Here is a 24,651-nt window from a genome sequence, read left to right as displayed (position 1 = left end):
CCTTCTACAGCTCATAATGGATCTCCTCTCACATGGCCAAACAGTCACTGATGCTGAGGAGCATGTGATTCCCCCCCCCATCCCATCCCATAGGTATCCTGCATGTAGGGCTGCAGCTATCAATTATTTTAGTAATCTATTGATTAATTAATTGATCCAACGATTAATCGTGTACTCTAATAAGAAAAAACTAATAAAGAGAGAATGTTTTCCGTTATAAAATGCCATCAGCCTTCCCCCCAGTGCCATCAGTCCTCTGTGCCATCAGCTTCCCCCCCCAGTGCCATCAGTCCTCTGTGCCATCAGCTTCCCCCCCCAGTGCCATCAGTCCTCTGTGCCATCAGCCTTCCCCCCAGTGCCATCAGTCCTCTGTGCCATCAGCTTCCCCCCCAGTGCCATCAGTCCTCTGTGCCATCAGCTTCCCCCCCAGTGCCATCAGTCCTCTGTGCCATCAGCTTCCCCCCCAGTGCCATCAGTCCTCTGTGCCATCAGCTTCCCCCCCCAGTGCCATCATCCCCTCCGATGCCAGTGTGCCTTCCGCTCCCCCAGTGCCACCATCTCCGCTCCTAGTCTCCAGCAGCCCTTTAATGCTTTCCTCTCCTGCACAACTGAGGTCACGCAGCGTCAGGTCATAGTGCACGCATACGTGATCCAGTGCAGTGTGCTAGGCCGGCGGGTGACCATGGAGCGGTGAGTAATAGCAAGCGCTTCACTCCTGCTCAGTGGTCACATGAAACAAATGAATCCTCGATGCCCAAAATTTGCATTGAGGATTTTTTGTGTCGAATTACTCGATTCAATTGAGTAATCGTTTCAGCCCTACCAGCATGTGCTTGTTTTCCTGTCTAGGCTTTGAAACAGTATGGACTGTGTGATCAGTTTACAGAGAAGACTTGGCTGCATTACCCCCTCCACACTCTGATCTGCCGTGTACAACCTCCTCTCCCCTCCTACTGCTAACTCTAAGGGCTCATGCACATAAACTTATTTTCTTTCCGTGTCCGTTCAGTTTTGTTTTTTGGTTCCGCATACAGTCCACAATTCATTTCAATGGGTCTGCAAAAAAATGTTTACTCCATGTGCATTTTGTTTCCGTATGTCCTTCCCGCAAAAAAAATAGAAAATGTCCTTTTATTGTCTGCATTACGGGCAAGGATAGGAGTGTTGTATTAGGGTCAAGATTTTCTATACCGCAAAATACATACGGTCGTGTGCAAGAAGCCCTAACACTGAGAAGAAGCGAAAGCAGAGAGCAGACGCAGGCAGGAGCAGTGGTCTGTCGGATCTACGCAGGGGCAGCAGGACAACCAGCTACAGTGGATATAAAAAGTCTACATACCCCTGTTTAAAATGTCAGGTTTCTGTGATGTAAAAAAATGAGACAAAGATAAATAATTTCAGAACTTTTTCCACCTTTTAATGTGACCTATAAACTGTACCACTCAATTGAAAAACAAACTGAAATCTTTTAGGTGGAGGGAAGAAAAACAATAAAAATAAAATAATGTAGTTGCATAAGTGTGCACCCCCTCTTATAACTGGGGATGTAGCTGTGTTCCAAATGAAGCAATCGCATTCAAAATCCTGTTAAATAGGAGTCAGCATACACCTGCCATCATTTAAAGTGCCTCTGATTAACCCCAAATATAGTTCAGCTTCTCTAGTTGGTCTTTCCTGACATTTTCTTAGTCGCATCCCACAGCAAAAGCCATGGTCCACAGAAAGCTTCCAAAGCATCAGAGGGATCTCATTGTTAAAGGTATCAGTCAGAAGAAGGGTACAAAAGAATTTCCAAGGCATTAGATATACCATGGAACACAGTGAAGACATCATCAAGTGAAGAAAATATGGCACAACAGTGACATTACCAAGAACTGGACGTCCCTCCAAAATTGATGAGAAGAAAACTGGTCTGGAGGCTACCAAGAGGCCTACAGCAACATTAAAGGAGCTGCAGGAATATCTGGCAAGTACTGGCTACATGTAGTACATGTGGTACATGTGACAACAATCTCCCGTATTCTTCATACAGTTGCAAGAAAAAGTATGTGAACCCTTTGGAATGATATGGATTTCTGCACAAATTGGTCATAAAATGTGATCTTATCTTCATCTAAGGCCTCTTTCACACTTGCATTGTCCGGATCCGGAAAAACGCAAGTGAACTGAAAGCATTTGAAGACGGATCCGTCTTCAAAATGCGTTCAGTGTTACTATGGCAGCCAGGACGCTATTAAAGTCCTTGGTTGCCATAGTAGTAGTGGGGAGCGGTATACTTGCAGTCCGTGCGGCTCCCGAGGCGCTCCAGAATGACGTCAGAGCGCCCCATGCGCATGGATGACGTGGGGCGCCCTGACGTCACTCTGGAGCGCCCCGGGAGCCGCAAGGACGGTAAGTATACAGCTCCCCACTACACTTTACCATGGCTGCCAGGACTTTAGCGTCCCGGCAGCCATGGTAACCATTCAGAAAAAGCCAAAACGGCGGATCCGGCAATGCGCCGAAACGACGTTTAGCTTAAGGCCGGATCCAGATCAATGCCTTTCAATGGGCATTAATTCCGGATCCGGCCTTGCGGCAAGTGTTCAGGATTTTTGGCCGGAGCAAAAAGCGCAGCATGATGCTTATGAAGAAAAGCATCCAAGCCAGGCTACATTTTGCAAAAACACATCTGAAGTCTCCCAAAAGCATGTGGGAGAAGGTGTTATGGTCTGATGAAACCAAGATTGAACTTTTTGGCCATAATTCCAAAAGACATGTTTTGTGCAAAAACAACACTGCACATTACCAAAAGAACACCATCCCCACAGTGAAGCATGGTGGTGGTGGCAGCATCATGCCAAGGGGCTGTTTTTCTTCAGCTGGAACTGGGGCCTTAGTTAAGCTAGAGGGAATTATGAACAGTTCCAAATACCAGTCAATATTGGCACAAAACCTTCAGGCTTCTGCTGGAAAGCTGAACATGAAGAGGAACTTCATCTTTCAGCATGACAATGACCCAAAGCATACATCCAAATCAACAAAGGAATGGCTTCACCAGAAGAAGATTAAAGTTTTGGAATGGCCCAGCCCTAAATCCGATTTAAAATCTGTGGTGTGATCTGAAAAAGATTTCAGTTTGTTTTTCAATTGAGTGGTACAGTTTTTATAGGTCACATTAAAGGTGGAAAAAGTTCTGAAATGATTAATTTTTGTTTAATTTTTTTTACATCACAGAAACCTGACATTTTAACAGGGGTGTGTAGACTTTTTATATCCACTGTATGTGAAGGACTTGGAACATTTTAATGGAGGAATATTTAGAAAGTTAAACGTTTTACACTCCATGAATGCAGCTTGGAATTTGCCTTGTAAGACCAGTTTTTATACATGGAAATCCTGTTTATGGATCTGCAAGATGCATTCAGTTATGTAATATGTCGTATATCGTCAGTATTGGATCCATGATACTGAAGGGATGTCACCTAGGGAGGTGTAGAAATCTAATAAGAACATCCCTTTGAAATACAGAAGCATTGCAGATAAAATGTGGGTATATTTTATTTTAACGTTTTTTCTCTGACCTCTTTGAACTGCAAATGCATTAAATACTGTACATGCGTGCTTAATATGTTCACATGCACAGCAGAATACTACACAGTGTATAATATATTCACCTGTCGCCATTTTTCCACCGTTTTTGTAATACCTTGGCAGACACTTCAGTTTTGTGGAAAATCACTGCGAAACTAACTCCCGTCTCAGTATGGAAATACACACTTAGGAAGTGTTGATCATCTGCTCAGTTCAAATGCTTGTACTCACTACAAGGGTCCTGCCATTGACTTTTAGTGTAATAAAACACATTTATTAGAATTTTTTTGCAGTAAGGCTGAATTCGCACTTCATTTATTTGGTCAGTTATTTCCATCAGTTATTGAGAGCCAAAATCGGGTGCAGGTCAAAATCGCAGAACAGGAGGAAATCTTTCCATTATAGCCTTTATCTGAGGAGGCTTCACTACTGGTTTTGGCTCACAAAAACTGATGGAAATAACTGGCCATAATTGAAGTGTGAACTGGACCTAAGGAATGACATTGACATGTACAATTTTCAATATTTATAACAGGCTCATGGAAACCTATGGGATGTCACCTATGACTTTTATAATCATTTTTTCTTGTAACAAACCCCCCCTGAAATCTGTAAATCTGCTGACAGTAGAGGGTCTATGATCTATGTGTTTGCTGTGTATGTCTTAGAACATGTACCGTACTTCTGTTTTTGGCAAAGTAATTTCCTTTTTGTGATCTAATTGCAAACGTTCATTCATTGTCACGCATCGTCTGAATTTTCTCATTCTTCCCATTCATTTATTGTTCTCTTCTTATCCATTTATGACTTGCATTAAAAATGTCTCCTCATGCTTTCACTCACATCAAATATAACCTGCAACTAAGGGCTCATGCACACGGCACACAGCGGGTCTGCAATACACTGGCACCGGGTGTGTGCATCCTGCACCACGGATGTGGACTCATTCACTTGAATGGGTCCGCAATCTGTGAGATGGGGTGCGGAACGGAGGCACGGATCGGAAACCCATGGAAGCACTACGGAGTGCTTCCGTGGGTTTTTTTGTTCGTGCTTCCTCACCGCAAAAATGCGGATCGCAGACCAAATTCAAGTGAATGGGTCCGCAATCAACATGCGGCTGCCCCACAGTCGGTCCCCGTGTATTGTGGACGCGGTGCTCACAGGAGCGCAGGTGGAAATACGGTCGGTTTGCTGCAGATTCACCGCCTACATTGCAAATCTGTGGCAGATATCTGCAACAAAATTTGACATGCTGCAAATTTAAAACCCTCACGGTGTGTCAAGTTATGTGCGGTTATGGTTCCCGAAAATGTCCTCAGTGTGTGGATGGGATTTTTTTTTTCCATCTTTCACTTCACCGCTACTATAAACGTTGCAGATTTTGTTCGTGAATTTTCACAATGGAAAGTCTGCAGTAGTTCCTCTATGTGTAGCCTTTTACAGACCGCCATTTGATGCCCTAATAACTATACACGCTTGGACTGGCACAGCATGTGTGGTTACCACTGGCATTAAGCTACTTACAGACTCAACTGGCAGCTATTGAATCTAATGGATCAAAATATCGGGTTTATTCGATTTTTATAATCTTTAATCCCCCACATTCACATGTCGTCCGACCTTTTTCTTGTATGTGCTCTGTGTATGGCCAGTTTAAAGTGGAGGTGTCTGCTTCATATGCAGTCCTATGTAAGATGAGCATATTGCAGTTACCGATCCATATTTGCATACACAGAAGCTTGTCGATCACTTTCCTCAGTGGCACGGAGAGCACTCCCCTTTATGAATTCACCAAGCTCCTGACTATTTGAGGTGGAATATTCTGACCTTATATCCGCTTTTAGGGTACTTTCACACTAGCGTTGTTCTTTTCCAGCATAGAGTTCCGTCCTAGGGGCTCAATACCATAAAATAACTTATCAGGCATATCCCCATGCATTCTGAATGGAGAGCAATCCGTTCAGGATGTCTTCAGTTCAGTCATTTTGACTGATCAGGCAAAAGATAAAACCGTTGCACGGCGAAAAAACTGAAGACTTGCCTGAATGCCGGATCCAGCATTTTTTCCCATAGGAATGTATTAGTGCACTCAAAATGCGTAGACCGGTAAAAATGTGAAAAGAGATACTGGACGGATCCGTCTGTCTGCATGACAAGCGGCGAGACGGATCCGTTCTCACAATGCATTTGTGAGACGGATTAGTATCCGGATGCGTCTCACAAATGCTTTCAGTCACATCCAGATCGGCGGATCCGGCGGGCAGTTCCGATGACAGAACTGCTTTCTGGATCACACTGCTGCAAGTGTGAAAGTAGCCTTAGGTCTGCTTTTGGGGTTTTATTTGGGCTAAACTGTCAGGACTTGTCAATCCCAAGTGCATACCAAGCCATCAGTCTTTCTCAGACTGCAGGTCTTCTTTTCAGGGCTGAGCTGGCACTGGGCAGAGAGCCTGAGAACGGGTAGAAGGGGATGACAGAACGGGCACGTCTGTTGACAAAACTGTGGTGTTTTTGTGCCAATTGCAGCAAAAACTGCGTTACACCTGCAGCGACTTAGCATAGCCGGGGGGACGGTTTACTTTCCTCCCCCAGATCTGTTTCTTCTTTTTGAAAGACCATGAATACAGCCATGCAAACAGGCACTTAAAGGGGTATCCATTTGTCCTATACCTACAGGATAGCTGGGGGTCCTCGTGTCCCCTGTTCAAATTGGACCATGTTGGTCTAGCGTGCTATTCATTTCTAAGAGACTGATGTAGTGCTGTCTACATCTGTCCCATAGAAGTTACTGGAGTGGTGGACATGGGGCTTGGGGACCCCCTTTCTCAGGATCGCTGGTCCCAGTGGTTGGAGCCACCAATAAGTGTATATTACTTCTCCTGTGGATAAGTAATGTATGATGCTCACAGGATAACACTTTTATAAAATGTTTGGATCGGGATCACATTTTCACTCAATTCTATAAATTTCTTAGCATATAAGATTAAATACCAGTCTCGTCGTGTCCGTATTACAGCCTTTAATCTGAGAGTACATGTTTGTTTGCCACTAGAAAGCGTCTAAAGACCTGGGATTAGGCTTGACAATGGCAGCACTGACCGTGAAATACTGTCATGTAAATGGGACTGCTGAGCTGCGCTCTTTCAGCTTTGCCTTGTGATTGTATAATGTTAATATAGTAAAAGCTCTTGATAAATTTGGGGGAAAATGTATTTTAGCAGTTCCTTACCACTGGGACATTCAGACCTGCTCTTAGCATTGTATGTTAAACATAGTATGGACACCCATCTGTATGGAAACCCATCTGTAGACTGCACTGTATAGCTGTTCTTATCCTGTATTTGTACTGAGTGGCCAGAACCTCATCAGTGCTGTCTACACATGATTTGGTTAAGCTAGTATAAACTAATTTGCATACCCACTGCCTCAGTTCCAGTGCCTCAGCCGCAGGCCTGGGTACCAGTGTCCTGTGCCTTTTCGGGATATGTATTGATCCTCAATTATTCTGCAGTGCTGCATGGGTTAAACCCTTCTTTGTCACTGTGTGCAGCTGCTAGGCTGTTTCTAATTAGCTAATCATATATAATGTATTTATTACGCACACCCTGCTGTTTGTCTCGCATTTTGCCTGAGCAATGGGTTTACTAGCTTGTTAGATCCTGCAAAGGTGCTATAATCTGACCCTCTGCCACCTGACTTGACTTGTGCCTGATCACCATACTGACCCTTTGCTGCCTGCCCTGACCTTGGCCTGTTACTGAGTTCTACCTGATCCCTCAGTGCTTTGCACTGGTGTGTCCGATCTCTGTGGCTCGGCTGTCAACCACATCTGTACTACTCCAGGAGGAAGTGGTCTGGTGTTTCCCCTGCAGCCAAGTCCAAATGCCTGTATAGGGTTTAAAGGGTGAATACCAGGGGACTGCCAGGATAACGCCTTTAGGATTAGGAAACTCAATAGGTTGGTAGATGCTGTGGTTCCACACATACTGAATATCAAAGTAGCATTGCCTGAAAAATAAGTGTCCGTACACCGCTATCTCTGTGTCTCGCCTAACTTGTTATCTATATGAAAAGGGTCCAGTGCAACCACAAAGATTCACCATATCTTACCTCTTTAAAAGAGCTTCAATTGAGAAAGTCTTTTACAGTCTCTTAAAGGGGTATTCCTGTGTCATTGGTATCCCCATCCACAGGATAGGAGGATAACTATTAGATTAATGATGGTCCTACTGCTGGGATGACAATGTAACTGGAATACCCCTATAATTTTGGTTCTGCCTTGTTGATTGCCTGCCCATTTTTAAAAGTCGTTATTGGTACAATGGCAATTTCCACAAAAAAAAAACCAGGAGGCAGAATTTCCCTTAAGTTGTTATAATACTAGTGTAATAGTACTTGTAGGTTGAAGTCCAGAATACTGTAACATCAAGTTCACAAATTGAGAGGCCCCTCTATTAGGGATCGACCGATTATCGGATTTACCGATATTATCGGCCGATATTCAGGATTTTGAACACTATCGGTATCGGCATCTATTTTGCCGATATTCCTGATAGTGTATGGGGAACACAGATCGCGCTGCTGACAGCGCTCTCCGTGTTCCCCTTAGCAGCACAGGGGAGAAGGAGCAGTGTCTCCTCCCCCTGTGCTGCTCCTGCCGCTGCCGCCAATGTAAGGACAGGGGACAGGAGGAGGGGAGGAGCTATGGCCACTGCTCCACCAATGAAGATTAATCGATCATTCATTCATATACAGGAGGCGGGAGCTGCAGGATCACATTGCCGGCTCCCGTCCTCTATGAGCTGTAGCTGCGATCTGCGGTAGTTAACTCCTCAGGTGCCGCGGATCGCAGCTACAGCTCATAGAGGTCGGGAGCCGGCTATGTGATCCTGCAGCCAGCTCCCGCCTCCTGTATATGAATAAATTAGAGATTAAGCTTCATTGGTGGCGCAGTGCGCCCCCCCAAGCCCCCCAGTATCAGACAGCCCCCCCCCCCCCCAGTGTTAAGCATTGGTGGCGCAGTGCGCCTCCCCCCCAAGCCCCCCCAGTATTAAGCATTGGTGGCGCAGTGCGCCCCCCCTCCCCCCCCAGTATTAGGCAGTGGTGGCGCATAGGGCCCCCCCACCCCAGTCGCAGTGCGCCCCCCCACAGGATCCCCTCTCCCTTGCTCCTCCGATCGGAGCCCCAGCAGTGTAATGCTGGGGCTCCGATCGGTTACCATGGCAGCCAGGACGCTATTGAAGCCCTGGCTGCCATGATAAGCTCCATGCTGCTGTGTGCACAAAGCACACAGCAGCAGGGACAGTGAGAGCTCCTATTCACCCTGATAGATCTCTATCAGGGTGAATAGGGCAAGGGTTCTAGTCCCTAAGGGGGCTAAAAGTTAGTTAAAAAAAAAAAAGTTACAAAAAAAATTATAAAAACACCAAAATATTAAATATAAATGAAAAAGAAAGATTTACCAAAAAAAAATAAAAAATACACATTAACAATAAACATTAATTTTCAGCAGATTTGTGGGAATTTTTTTTTTTTTTTTTTTTTCAAAAATGAAAATTCCCAGAATATCGGTATAAATTATCGGCTATCGGCCTGAAAGTTCACAAATTATCGGTATCGGCCCTAAAAAATCAATATCGGTCGATCCCTACCCTCTATGCCCCAAAATAATGAAATTGAAACGGTGTGCATACAAAAGGGGTCACAATGCACAAGAAATACTCTGAACCTCCTGTAGTGCCATGTGCAGAGCTGTACTACAGAGTCGGTGCACTATTTTACCATGCACCATCAGGTTGTACATTTGGATATGTTGTATCTTAGCTTTTGTAATTTTCCAACAGAGGTTACTGAAGAGGAAATATGGATTAGATAAATATCTTTTACTTGCTGATGCTGCCACCCTGCCTGGTGTGTGTGTATGTTTTTTATTTATTATATATATAAATCGCTCCTCCGCCCTACTGTGACCCCTTGGAGTTTTCCCGCTCAGTATGTTAATACTAAGCATCAGTACAGGGAGGGAGAGACACCAGGGTTTCTCAATGGGCGTCTCCTTCTCCCTGGCTGTAGCGCTGTCCAATCACAGTGGAGAGCGTCACAGCCAGAAGAGAAAAACAAAACAAAAACCTCACCTTCCCCCCTGGCTGTGACACTCTCCGCTGTGATTGGACAGTGCTACAGCCAGGGAGAAGGAGTCGCCCCTTGAGAAACCCTGGCGTTTCCTCCTCCCTGTACTGATGCTTAGTATTAACATACTGAGCGGGAAAACTACAGGGGGCCACAGCGGGGCGCAGGAGCGATATTTTTTTTTAAACTGGCAGGGTGGCAGCATCAGCAGGTGGTACCCTGCATGTAAAGGTATTTATCTAGAATAAATAAATAACCATGCAAGGTCCTCTTTAACATGGACATAAATGTTGTGTCACTATGATTTCAACCAAAATGAGTTTGCGCTTCTGTGCAGGAAATGTGTTCAGTGTGACCACACAATGTGAGAAGTGAGTCAAGAAACCTTTCCCATCAACCCCAGGCCCACAAATAGGCACTTGCATGTCAAACATTTGGCACACAAGTTATTTTTACATTCTTTTTTTATTGTAGCTTTTTATTGTTTATTGCATTATGTAGGGAAACTTGCCTCTGCATTTGTCCGTTTCACTCATGGTCACATTTGTAAGTTCAAGGGCTGAGGAGTCAAACCTTTGTACCCCATATAGTCAGAGTACTCCACCTGCTACCACCACAGCAATACATCCGTCAGTTTTTTTTTCTAACTCTGAATTTGGCAGGAAACAAAGCTCTTATCATAGTGAAATCCATCACTGTAGGTTACACTTCCTGTTTCACAGTGTGCCTGTAGTTATATGCATCTCTGAAGCTTGCAAGCAATATATAACTAAGCTGAGCAATTTTCAGTTTCCTAATTTCACTGGTTCTCTTCTGGCCCTTTGTTTACCTGCAATAACAACAATCTCTGCCCCTCCCCCTGCTCTGCAAAGGGAGTGAATACAAGAGCTGCCCTGAGTGATATGTCTGCCTGCTGGGATACTCAGCAGCATGTTGTATGTGTAGGACTACAAGTCCCAGCTGTGCAACAACAATGCTGATACATACAGGATCTTCCCCCTACCTGTTCTTGTACAATGCTCTGCAGAACTCCTCTAGTCTGTCAGCTCCTGTGCCCAGCATTTGTCTCCTCACTGCCTGCAGCTACTAAGTAAAGCCTTCAGCCTGGAGTCTGTGCAGCAGAAGGGGTTAATGTTTTTCCTCAAGAATCCAAGGAGAGAGCAATAAGCAGCCGGCAGTGCAGCGCGGCGTGGCCAGTGACGTCTGGTGTACAGGCACATATCTGCTCTCTCAGGCTTGTGCACGAAACATCATCAGAGCAGGGAGAGAAGCTGACATCACAGGTCATGTGACCCTCAGTGAACTCTAAGGAGCCACTGGAGATGAAGTAAGTGAATTGTAAAGTCCTTTAATTTGCCTTGTTAGAAACATACAAAGAACAAACAAATAACTCGGAACACGCCTTTAACATAAATTGGGGTACGAACTGAACACTTACCTGGTGCTCATCTTTTCCGCTGCAGATCCGCCATGTTTTGAGCTCTACTGCCATCTAATATGGCCATACCGCTTTGTGGAATACCTGATGTATACTGTGTATTTGGTATCCCAAGACACCCCTGCTTTTCATGTGAGCAGTGCTGGCCAATGTGAAATCAGCAGAAAGTGTCTTGGGCTACCAAAGCCGCAGAAGGCATCAGGTATTCTGAGAAGCGGTGTGGCCATCTTGGATAACAGAAGAGGAGCCCGGGATTCGACGGATCTGCAGATGAAAGGGAGGACATCATGTAAGTGTGTTCCCCAGTTTGATTATTTTTTTCTTGAATTAGAAATGTATTTCTATATAATCAGACTGTCATTATCTATTGTGGCCGAATGCAAAGGTTCAGCTCTGTCAGAGGGAAACTGCAGTTTTAGTTTACTTTTAATATAATATAACGTTTTTGTAATATACTTTATTAGAGAAAGATGTTTATTTCTACTAGAAATAAAGGTTTAACAGCTTTTCAAAGCTCTAACTGAGCATTGCTAAGGCTACTTTCACACTGGCGTTTTGGCTTTCCGTTTGTGAGATCCGTTCAGGGCTCTAACAAGCGGTCCAAAATGGATCAGTTTGCATTCTGAATGGAAAAGGATCCGCTCAGAATGCATCAGTTTAGTCTCCATTCCGCTTGGGAGACGGACACCAAAACGCTGCCTGCCTGACGAAGCGGAGCCAAACGGATCCCTCCTGGCACACAATGTAAGTCAATGGGGACGGATCTATTTTCTGACACAATCTGGTTCGGGTCTGGGTACCACATTCAGTTTTTTTTTCTCACGCACGGGCAAAACTCATTGCACTCGCGTGAAAAAAAACTGAACATTGGAACGCAATCGCAGTCAAAACTGACTGCAATTGTGTGCCTACTCATGCGGGTTTCCCGCAATGCACACGCGACTCATCCGGAGCAAATCCAGGACGCCTGTGTGAAAGAGGACGTAGGGTCCATTCAGACGTACGTAGTTTAGGGTCCGCAGCCATTCTGTAATTTTACCCATTCACTTCAGCAATTCTTGCCCACACATGGCCGGCCACGTACGGTCCGCAGAATGCACGCGATCCGCAATTCACAGACCGCAAAACACTTGCGTACTGTAAATGGACCCCTAAGATACATACAGCTTTTAGTAGCTGGTGGATGAAGGCTTGATTAGCTGACAATTATTCCTCCCTGCTCCCCCGTACACATGCATGCTTGGTTTGCTTAGGTGTGCTTGTGTTTTCAGTGGCAAGATAGGAGAGACCTGCTGGCGGTTTTATCTCCTGCCAGAACAGGAAGGATGCCCAGTCTTTCAGGAGGCCTCCTGCACATTAGGTAGGGGCTGGCCCTGCTGAAATCTGCAGGGTTCAACTGTCAGTACTGTAATGTGTATGGGGACTTTCGGCAGATACATAACTGTGCCATGTTCTTTTTATTTTTCATGAGCTGCTTTATGCCTTTTCAATCTGAGGATGGGATTTGTGTATGACATGATGAACATATCTTAGGCTACTTTCACACTAGCGTTATTCTTTTCTGGCATAGAGTTCTGTCCTTGGGGCTCAATACCGGAAAATAACTGATCAGTTTTATCCCCATGCATTCTGAATGGAGAGCAATCCGTTCAGGATGTCTTCAGTTCAGTCTTTTTGACTGTTCAGGACGGAGATCATACCGCAGCATGCTACGGTTTTATCTCCGGCCAAAAAAAAACGGAATACTTGCCTGAATGCCGAATCCAGCTTTTTTCCCATAGGAATGTATTGGTGTATTGATTGTTCTTGCGCAGACCAAAAAAAGTGAAAAAAATAAATGCCAGATCCGTTTTTTCGGATGACACTGAAAAGACTGATCCGGCATTTCAATGCATTTGTAAGACGGATCAGGATCCTGATCAGTCTTACAAATGCCATCAGTTGGCATACGTGTTGACTAATCCGGCAGGCAGTTTCGGGCTACGGAACTGCTTGCCGAATCACTCTGCCGCAAGTGTGAAGGTAGCCTTATAGAAAACATTATAATGAGGACATATCCCGGATACTTCTCTGCATAGCTTGATTGTGCAGTTTCTCTCTGGGCTTATGTCTGGTTTCAGCTACGGGCAGAACTGTGTTTACTCTTCTTTATGTCTGAACCTAAAACCCACACACGGTGCATCTTAGATCCTCCTTTGCTTCCACTGCCCCATTAGGAATGTTGGCACAAATGTGAAACCCCACGTATTCAGTTTACAGAGGGAGAAACTGTTACCAATTATTGCATATGGCATTAAAATGTTTTGCAGCTGGTTTGTATTAAAAACAACACCATTCCAAGGACAACTATTAAAGGGGTTGTCCGCTTTACCAAAGTGGGTTTCCAGAAGCAGTCCGTATGCCGTGTTTAGTATTCCAGCTCAGTCCCTTTCACTTAAATGTGGTACAGCTGCAGTATTACATACAGCCTGCAGACAAGAGTGGCACTGCTTCTGGAAACTCATTAGGTATGAATGAATTGAAGGATTGTTTGGGGGATGGATGTGAAATATGTAATTTTATACGTGCCAGAGAATAGGTCAATATGAGTAAACCGTGCACCACGGGCTCAGTAGTTGGCACTAGGGTTGTTGCGGGTATCGAAATTTCGATACCCAATCGATACTTTTGTCCCGGTATCGATACGATACCGGGATTTCCGTTTTTTCGATACTGGGCTGCGCTTCTGCGCAGTCTAGTATCTCTGAACATGAGCGCGCTGCTATCGGCGCGCTCATGTTCTCTCTCAGCAGCACGGGGAGAAGGAAGCTGTCCTCCCTCCCCCTGTGCTGCTGCCGCTGCCAGCAATGAGAAGCGGGGAGGAGGGGCGGCATGAGAGAGGGGCGGCAATGAGAAGCGAGGGGCGGAGGAGGGGCGGCAATGAGAAGCGAGGGGCGGAGGAGGGGCGGCAATGAGAAGCGAGGGGCGGAGGTAGGGGCGGCAATGAGAAGCGAGGGGCGGAGGAGGGGCGGCAATGAGAAGCGAGGGGCGGAGGAGGGGCGGCAATGAGAAGCGAGGGGCGGAGGAGGGGCGGCAATGAGAAGCGAGGGGCGGAGGAGGGGCGGCAATGAGAAGCGAGGGGCGGAGGAGGGGCGGCAATGAGAAGCGAGGGGCGGAGGAGGGGCGGCAATGAGAAGCGAGGGGCGGAGGAGGGGCGGCAATGAGAAGCGAGGGGCGGAGGAGGGGCGGCAATGAGAAGCGAGGGGCGGAGGAGGGGCGGCAATGAGAAGCGAGGGGCGGAGGAGGGGCGGCAATGAGAAGCGAGGGGCGGAGGAGGGGCGGCAATGAGAAGCGAGGGGCGGAGGAGGGGCGGCAATGAGAAGCGAGGGGCGGAGGAGGGGCGGGCACACTGCGCCACCAATGATAGGATTATTTCCACACAGAGCGGCGCCCAGCGATGCCCCAGCACTCACCATTAGTCCTGGGCGCCGCTCCGTTTGCCTGCAGTGCCCCATTACTGTCTCCTCTCCTGCTCCACATGCTGCTGATTACTATCGGAGCGATGGGAGGAGACATCAGCTTCACTAGTGGGCGTTCCTTCTCCCTGCGCTGCGATTGGACAGCGCTACAGCCAGGGAGAAGGAACGCCCACTAGTGAATCTGATGTCTCCTCCCATCGCTCCGATAGTAATCAGCAGCATGTGGAGCAGGAGAGGAGACAGTAATGGGGCACTGCGGGCGAACGGAGCGGCGCCCAGGACTAACGGTGAGTGCTGAGACATTGCTGGGCGCCGCTCTGTGTGGCCTGATAGTGAAAGTCTGGACTCATATACAGTAGTCAGTCTTTAACACATACAGTAGGCGGGTGCCGGCAGCAGAATCGCATTGCCGGCACCCTGCCCCTGACAGGGAGCTGCGATCAGCGGCAGTTAACTGCCGCTGATCTGCCAGTACCCGCCTCCTGTATAAAGAGGTAGTTATCATTGCGCCCCCTCAACCCACCCATCCCATTAAAATCATTGGTGGCACAGTGCGCCGGCCCCTCTCAACCCCCCAGTATTAAAATCATTGGTGGCAGTGGCCACAGGGACCTCTCCCCCCCCCCCCCCCCCTCATTGGTGGTGCAGTGGCAGCTTCTGATCGGAGCCCCAGCTGTGTAAGCCTGGGGCTCCGATCGGTTACCATGGCAGCCAGGACGAAGCTCTGGTTGCCATGGTAACATCCCTGATGCTGTGTGCACAAAGCACAGAGCAGCAGGGACAGTGTGGAGTCCTATTCACCCTGATAGAGATCTATCAGGCTGAATAGGAAAAGGGATGAAAGATCCCAGGTTCTAGCCCCTAAGGGGGAAATAGTTATTAAATAAAAAGTGTAAAAAAAAACAAAAAAAAACACTAAAATATGAAGTATAAATCACCCCCTTTTCCCAATTTCACATATAAAATATATAAATAATAAACATATTACATCGCCACGTCAGAAAAGTCCAAACTATTAAAATATATTAAAAAAATCTAGGTGGTGAATGCCGGAACAGAAAAAATAAAATAAAAACTGCGCGATTCGCCATTTTTAAAAATGAGGAATGCACGTGGCTTTTTTTGTTTATTTTTTTCGCGTGGTATCGAATGGTATCGAGTATCGCAATACTTTTTCATGGTATCGAAACCGAATCAAAAAATTGGTATCGCAACAACTCTAGTTGGCACTAGTGCCTTGCAGCACTGGGGTCCTAGGTGTGAATCCGACCAAGGACCACATCTGCATGGAGTTTGTATGTTCTCCCTGTGTGTGGGGGTTTCATCCGGGTTCTCCGGTTTCCTCTCACACCCCAAAGACATACCGATAGTGAACTTAGATTGTGCGCTCCACTAGGGACAGTGCTGCGCAGTATGCCAGCTCTGTTTAGTAAGTAAAATAAATTGAGTGAATGATCAGTGCAGGAAAAGGGTGGAAAGTAGTGTTTCGTAAGTAGAAAAGAAGCTCTTTTCTGTATTAAGATATATTAGAAAGTTTCTTAAAGGGGTTGTCACACGTCTGCTAATAGCACATCATGTAGACAAAGGTAATACAAGGCATTTACTAATGTTTTGTGGCCGACCAAGTTGCTTCCTTTGCTGGCTTGATTCATTTTTGCATCACATCATACACTGCTCGTTTCCATGGTTATGACCAACCGGCAGTCCAGCAGCAGTGGTCGTGCTTGCACACTATAGGAAAAAAGCACCAGCCTTTGTGAGCTCCCATGGTGCCGTCCACCAGAGAGGCCAGTGCTTTTTCCTATAGTGTGCAAACACGACCACCGCTGATAGATTGCAGGGTGGTCGTAACCATGGAAACAAGCGGTGTATAGTGTAATGGAAAAATGAATGAAGGCAGCAAAGGAAGCAATATGGATTATCGCAATACATTAGTAAGTGGCTTGTATTTCTCTTCATGATGCATGCCAGTTACTGAAGTGAGACAACCCTTTAACTTCACTTGCACTATTTGTGCAAAGTTTGATGAAACGGTGCCTATTTATGCTGCCCATACACCGCTGAAATTCAAGATCCCTTAGACTATGTTTTGCTGCATGTTGCCACCTTTTTATGATTTGAAAGAGCAGGATTAAATACATTGGGCGACCTACTCCTGTTTTTTTTAAAATCATTTTTGCACCGCATTCCACACTTGAGAGGTGGTGGACAGGGCTGGGACATGGCTCCTGGCAAATTCACTAACCTTTACGCCTATTTCCTGGCATTCATGCAGGGCGCACGGCTGCCATAGATGTGCCTAATTTATGATGTGGCACGTGCTTCATCATAAATTAGTCGACTCTTACAACCGTGTGGGGGGGGGGGGGGGAGATCTAAGACTGGTGTAAAAAGCTGGTCTTAGTAAATTTTAAGGGTTTTCCAGGAAAAGATATTAATGACTTATCCTCCGGCTAGGTTATCAGTATCAGATCTGTGATCTAGATAGATCCGGGATAATGATGACCTATTCTGACTATAAGTCATCATTTATCTTTTCCAGGATAACCCCTTTAACTAAAGACAGTTGTGTGTGGAGAAGCTGTTTTTTGTTTGTTGTCAGGGGCGGATTGGCCATAGACCCTACAGGGAAATTTCCTGGTGGGCCAATGCCTTGGAGGGCCACATAAGCCCACCTCACGGCTGCAAGGTGGGTACATGATGATCTTCGGTTGTCGTTGCCTTCTTTCAATTTGGGCCCACCTGCAGCATGGGTCCACGTTTAAGGTTTTTTTTCTGCCCCTGTTTGTTGTTGTCAGGTGCACTCCATGGCATGACTGAAATGTTGCTTGCAAAAAACAGACCAGACCCAGTGGGCACCCTCAATGATTTACATCAGGGGTAAACAACATCCGGCACTCCAGCTGTTGTGAAACTACAACTCCCAGCATGCATATTTGATTTGATCTCTATAGAAGTGAATGGAGCATGCTGGGAATTGTAGTTTCACAACAGCTGGAATGCCAAAGGTTGCTGACTTCTGGTGTACAAGATACGACGTTTGTTCATGAACATTCACAAAGCAAGAAATTGATCTGTGAATAGTCATTCAAAAATGCAACCCATTAGACCAATTATTAACACCTATAAGAAAGTTCCCAAAAAGGGATTTTTCACCTTTTTATATCCAAGGAATACAATATAAACCAGGCATGCTCAACCTGCGGCCCTCCAGCTTTTGTAAAACTACAACTCCCAGCATTCCCGGACAGCCTACAGCTGGGCATGGTGGGAGTTGTAGTTTTACAACAGCTGGAGGGCCACAGATTAAGCATGCTTGATATAAAGCAATCAGTGGCATAAAGTGAATAGAGTAAAGGACATCAGCTGTAACAGTGGTCATTAAAATGAACACCAAAAGCATTTCGCATGTGTTAAGAAAAAAGCAATAGTTAAAAAAGACATCAAAATGTGACATGATGATAATCGCATGCCTTTTTATCTTTTTTTTTTTTTTTTTTTTTTTTTTTTTTTTTGCAGCAAGCTACAATCTAAATACAAGTGAAGGGGGGCCTTACCAATAATGCGTTTTCGTGACACCTACTAAATTGTAGTATGTATAGTTGTCGGTCTACTGATTATGAACAAATATTCCCTAAATAAGTTTTCTAGGATCTTTGTTTATGACCTGTGCTTGGGATAGGCCAACAGTATCAAATTGGAGGAGGTCCAACCCCCCCCACCCCCCAGCCAATCGGCTGTTTCGTAGTAGTTCCAGAGCCGGAACTTCACAGCCCCGTCCATTTCTTAGAGGACGGAGCTGTTTACTGCAGCGCTGCTCCCCCTGCCAGATGTTGACAGCCGACAACACTTGTTTCATTTCTAGGACTCTTGGAGAGCAGTTCTCTGCTATGCCTATTGCCATTTTGCTAGTATTAATCTTTGTTAAGGCATAGATTTAAACAGTGATATCAAATAATAAGATATGTTAGTACATAATAGCAAGAACTTCGTTTTTTATTTTGTCTTCCCAGGGACCCACTTTTTTCATAGGCTTCTGTTATTGATGCTATTTTTAGAGATACAAGCGAAATAAAATCTAAATTTATTGTAGTCGAAATATAATTTGTTTTCTAAATCTCTCCTATTTTTATATTATTATTATTATTATTATTATTATTATTATTATTATTATTATTATTATTATTATTATTATTATTATTATTATTATTATTATTATTATTATTATTATTATTATTATTATTATCATTATTATCATTATTATCATTATTATCATTATTATTTATTATTTATTATCATTATCATCATCTTTCTTTTAAACTCTTTTCTTTGCCTGGCAGAATAGTGGCACCGAATGGCTTAAAATCAAAGTCAACAGAAACAAAACTGGTCTGGGAAATCACTTCAGCAGTGACTATAGTATTCCATTCATAGGGCAGAAGAGAACTGCGGCGAATAACGCACATTATAAGGGCGGGGGGGGGGGGGGGGGGGGTGTTATTGTTAGGCTTGAGTGAGGTCAAACGTTATTATTTGGAGCTTCATCTATAGCTTTCCATATTTGCACTATAGAGCTGACAAAAAGGGTTAGAACAAGTTAACTATTCATGCAACCATTTCAGAGTGTGACTAATGGGTCTATGCTGTTCAGGAACCTCCTTTTAACGTAGACTTATTAAAAGAAGGTAGTGTGTGGAGCATGGCAGCTAGGCTGCTTCTGGAGGGCTTTCCAATGCAGTTTAGTTGGTGTTGAATTGCTCTAGTGTTTTGGGCAGGCTGCAGCTGTACTCGCCAGACTGTGCATGGAAAGGACAGTTTATCATTTTGAACTATAAGGACCCTAAGGATAAGTTTACTGTTAAGTGTCAGCATTGTAAGACTTTCACCTTTTGGCTAGAGAGAGGTTTTCCTTTTTTGCTGATCATTAAAGCCTTAGGCCTCTTTCACATGGGCGTCATTTTTTTTGCCCGGATAAGAGCCGGGTGCGTTGCGGGAAAATGTGCGTTTTTTTTCTGCGCAAGTGCAAAACATTGTCATGCGTTGCACTCGCGTGAGAAAAATCGCGCATGTTTGGTACCCAAACCCGAACTTCTTCATAGAAGTTCAGGCTTGGGATTGATGTTCTGAAGATTGTATTATTTTCCCTTATAACATGGTTATAAGGGAAAATAATAGCATTCTGAATACAGAATGCATAGTAAACCAGCGCTAGAGGAGTTAAAAAAAAAATTAAAAAAAATTTAACTCGCCTTAGTCCACTTGCTCGCGAAGCTGGCATCTCCTTGTGTCTCCGCTGCTGATGAACAGGACCTGGGGTGAGCTGCTCCATTAAATACAGGTTAAGGACCTTCGATGACGTCACTCCGGTCATCACATGGTACGTCACATGATCTTTTACCATGGTGATTCACCATGGTAAAAGATCATGTGATGACCGGAGTGACGTCATCGAAGGTCCTTAAGCTCTATTTAATGGAGTAGCTCACCCCAGGTCCTGTTCATCAGCAGCGGAGACACAAGGAGATGCCGGGCTTCGCGAGCAAGTGGACTAAGGTGAGTTAAATTATTTTTTTATTTTTTTTTAACCCCTCTAGCGCTGGTTTACTATGCATTCTGTATTCAGAATGCTATTATTTCCAGGACGTCCCTCCATGACAGCACCCATGGAGGTTGTCCTATTGGTCTCTGTAGGGACAGGAAGCGAGAGAGATTAAAAGGCCCCCACCCCTCCCACTCTCCAGTGTTCTTCCTGTCCCTACAGGGATGGGAGCCGAGAGAATCTTTTCCCTGCCCTGGGAATCTATATAGGGCCGAGCCTGGTCGGGGGGGTCTCCCTCTCCTCTTCAGGCTTCGGGGGCCCTAAAAGCTAGCACCTCTCTGGGTAGAGGTCCCCTGGCTTCCCCAGATACCTTCTTTTCTGGCCGCATCGGCGAGGAGCTGAAAGCGGTCGGGAGCGCTGTGTGGTGGCCGCGGTATCAGGGAGCCGGGGCCGCTTCTTCCGGGTTCGGGAGCTCTGGGATCGGCTGCGGCTCCTGCGCTCGGCGCTCCTCCCGTTCGGCGTGCAGCCCATGTGACCGGAAGTGCGGGTCACATGGGCGAAAGAAAGATGGCGGCGCCCAGGGAACGCCGAGCCCGGCGGAATGCACGCAGGGGGGGGTCGACTCTGCATGGCATTGAGTCCCCCCCCCCACCTGGAAATAAGGAGGCGGAGCCGTGCGGCAACGGGTGGACCAGGTAGGACTTAAATTGAATGTCAGTTTGCTGTCCAGGTGTGGTATGGAGGTCCAGATGTCAGCTATGCAGGACACTAGCGCAGACATCCCTACCCCGAGTCATGTAAGTAAAGTGAGATATATCCAGGTCCCTCTCCGTTATTCCTTACGCTGGGCTAATGGTCTCTCTCTCTTCCTACTAGGGGGAGAAAGACACCACGGTTAAGTCGCTGGGAGAGCCTAAAAAGAAACCCAGAAGGTGTGCGCTATGCTCAAAGAGACTGGGGGAGGCATATATAAAAGCCCTGTGTAGTGACTGCCTAGCAAAGATCCTCAGAGACGAACAATCCTCCCTTCTGGCAGACCTGAGAGTGATTGTGAAAGAGGAGATCCAGGCGGCCAGCTCTAGTGTAGCGCAGAAACCCTGTGCCGTCTCCCCTCCCCCCAAAAGACCCCGTGTGCTCAGGGAGTCGGATTCTGAAGAAGAAGGCTTATACCTTTCAGAAGGGGAAACCTTAAAGGGGGACGACGATCAGGGTTCTTCCCATATGGCCGACGATCAGAGAAGATATCTCTTCTCACAAGAAGATCTAGATCCCCTCCTGTCGGCTGTAAGACAGACTATGGATATAGAGGAAGAGGAGCAGACTCGCTCGATACAGGACGAGATGTTCGGCGGCTTAAAAGCTAGGAAGAAAAAATTGTTCCCGGTGAACGAGAATTTGAAGGACCTAGTCATAGACGAATGGGCTGACGCCGATAAGAGATTGTATATACCGCGGGAATTTAAGAACAGGCTTTTGTTCAACCCGGAGGACACAAAACTGTGGGATGTAGTCCCTAAAGTCGATATCCAGGTGGCGAAGGTGGTAAAAAGAACCACCCTCCCCTTTGAGGACTCAGCCCAGTTAAAGGAGCCAATGGATCGGAAGATCGACGGTTTGCTCAAAAGAGCATGGGAAGTTTCGGCCAATAGCATTAACACCAATATTGCTGCTACGTCCGTGGCCAGATCTCTGTGTCTTTGGGTGAACCAGCTGGAAGAACATCTTAGGCAAGACACCCCTAAGGAAGAGATCCTGGCGTCATTACCCCTATTTAAGATGGCTGCATCCTTTGTAGCAGACGCCTCAGCAGAGTCCATAAGATTTGCAGCAAAAACAGACTCCCTAACCAATACGGCAAGGAGAGCCCTGTGGCTAAAACCCTGGTCGGGGGATATAGCCTCCAAGAATAAACTATGCGCCTTACCCCTTAAAGGTTCTCACCTCTTTGGTCCGGTACTGGATGAGATCCTGGAGAAGACAGCGGACAGAAAGAAGGGGTTTCCGGAGGAAAAAGGAAAGAAACCTTTGCCCTTTCGTAAGACAACCAGCAGCTTCCAGGGCACTCCCAGAGGTAAAGGGAAGACTGGAAGGTGGAGCTACCCCAAAGGGGGAAAAGGTCGAGGTTTCCTTTTTAACCCCAATTCCAAGCCTGAGAAACAATGACGCCAGGCCAGTAGGGGGCAGACTCCAGTTCTTTTGGGAAGAATGGACCAGGATAACCAAAAACCAATACATCCTGGAATCCATCCGAACGGGGTTCAAGATAGAGTTTCGCCTTCCTCCTCCTCATCTATTCCAGACCACAGTCTTTCAATCGACCTCTCTGCAGGACCAGCTCCTGACGGACATCCAAAAACTTCTGACTTTAGGCGCAATTGTACAAGTCCCTCCTTCAGAGGAGTTCAAAGGTCACTACTCAAAACTCTTCCTCATCACAAAACCAGATGGCTCCAAGAGAACCATCATCAATCTGAAATTTCTGAACAAATGGATAACACATCATCATTTCAAGATGGAATCAATAAAATCTGCAATTCCGTTGATAAGCCCAGGGGCGTTCCTATGCACCCTGGATCTAAAGGACGCATATTATCACGTCCCCATTCACCCTCATTGTCAGCAATATTTGAGGTTCGCAATCAAGAAGGACGGAAGGATTATGCATTTCCAGTTCCAATGTCTCCCGTTTGGAATTTCATCAGCCCCACGCATCTTCACAAAGGTAGTGGCGGAGATAGTTGCCTATCTAAGACAGAGACAGGTAACTATAGTCCCCTACCTAGACGACTTTCTGCTTGTGGCAGACTCAGAGGAGGAGTTAGAGCTTCACAAAGGAAGGACTCTATCTTTACTCACTCGTCTAGGATGGAAAATAAACCTGGAGAAATCGGACCTACAACCAGCAACGCAAAAGAAGTTCCTAGGAACCCTCCTAAATTCCGTGACCCAGTACTCTCTTCTTCCCCAAGACAAGCAAGTCAGCATAAGGGAAAGAATAAGAGCCTTCAAACTAAAGAAAAAACGGACTCTGCGGGAAGCCATGCAGGTCCTAGGACTGATGACCTCATGCATCACAACTGTTCCTTGGGCCCAGTTCCATACAAGAACCCTCCAGGCGGAGGTCCTCGCTTCTTGGGACAAGGACCACAGATCACTAAACACCAAGGTATCTCTTTCAGACGGGGCGGTAAACTCCCTCTCCTGGTGGTTGGTAACAGAAAACCTGTCCCGAGGAGTTGCCTGGAACACGATACCGCTCAAAACATTAACCACGGACGCAAGCAGCCATGGTTGGGGAGCCCACCTAGGGGACCAGTTCTTTCAGGGCAGTTGGTCCGACGCAGACGCCCTAAGATCCTCAAACTACAGGGAATTGAAAGCGGTCTGGGAGTCCCTAAGAGCGGCAGAACATCTCCTCATAGGTCATCATGTCCGAGTGCTATCGGACAACGTAACAACAGTTTGCTACATAAAAAGACAAGGAGGGACGAAGAATCCTCATCTCCAGGACCTAGCGAATCTCATCTTCAGCTGGTCAGAGGAGAAGATCTTGTCCATTTCAGCCACACACCTGAAGGGATCTCTCAATTACACAGCGGACTTTCTCAGCCGACAATTAGTCAGGCCAGGGGAATGGAAGTTGAACCAGGAGGTATTCCAAATGATTTGCCAACAGTGGGGGAGACCTCAAGTGGATTTATTTGCGTCCAGCAGAAATACTCAGCTGGACTATTTCTTCTCGCTAGACCCAAGAGGAGGACCACTGGCGGTGGATGCTCTTTCCCAACCTTGGGATATGAGCCTAGCCTACGCTTTTCCCCCACTTCTCCTCATACCGCTAATCCTGAAGAAATTGAGAGGGTGCTCATCCACGCTGATCTTGGTAGCTCCAGCTTGGCCCAAGAGAGCCTGGTTTTCGGTTCTAAAGACCATGTCCATCAGGGAACCAATAACCCTTCCAAGAAGACAAGACCTACTATCACAAGGTCCTCTGTTTCACCCCAACCTGGACAAACTGAACCTTACAGCGTGGATCCTGAGAGGCAAACCTTAAGGAACAAGGGACTCTCGGACAAGGTAATTTCAACTTTACAGAGCTGCCGCAAACCTATTACAAGAGCAATATACAACAAGATTTGGAAAAAGTTCTCATCCTGGTTGTCACAGAACCAGGCAGATGCCAGATCCCCCACGGTGGGTTGTATTTTAGAGTTCCTTCAGGAGGGGTTTGATGCAGGTCTGAAACCCAGCACACTCAAAGTACAGGTCTCGGCACTCAGCTGTTGTCTCGATACTCCCCTTGCAGATCATAGGTGGATTAGAAGCTTTCTAAAAGCAGCTTCCAGATTGAGGCCCACTTTAAGACAGTCGGTTCCCCCCTGGAGTCTGAACGTAGTTCTAGAAGGATTATGCGATCCTCCGTTTGAGCCGATTGGGCAGATATCCGAAAAATTTCTGTCTCTCAAAGCAGTGTTTCTTCTGGCTATAACCACAGCCCGCAGGATAGGGGA

At 46.1% G+C, this 24,651-nt stretch overlaps 2 protein-coding genes across 2 annotated transcripts in view; both read left to right on the top strand.

The window, feature by feature from the left end:
• The window catches only part of TNFAIP8 (TNF alpha induced protein 8), a 123,873-nt gene that overhangs the window by 5,920 nt on the left and 93,302 nt on the right, over positions 1-24,651 (top strand). The gene's annotated exons all lie outside the window — the stretch shown is intronic.
• Positions 20,817-24,334, top strand: LOC122924618. Its single transcript, XM_044275891.1, has 2 exons — positions 20,817-20,937; positions 21,017-24,334. The coding sequence occupies exon 2, from the start codon at positions 22,101-22,103 to the stop codon at positions 24,192-24,194; it is 2,094 nt and encodes a 697-aa protein (XP_044131826.1). The 5' UTR covers positions 20,817-20,937; positions 21,017-22,100; the 3' UTR covers positions 24,195-24,334.

The sequence above is a fragment of the Bufo gargarizans genome, chromosome 1 (genome assembly GCF_014858855.1).
Source record: "Bufo gargarizans isolate SCDJY-AF-19 chromosome 1, ASM1485885v1, whole genome shotgun sequence".
NCBI lineage: Eukaryota > Metazoa > Chordata > Amphibia > Anura > Bufonidae > Bufo > Bufo gargarizans.
Note: the sequence above shows the minus strand (reverse complement) of the source record. Positions and strands in the feature narration are given on the sequence as shown.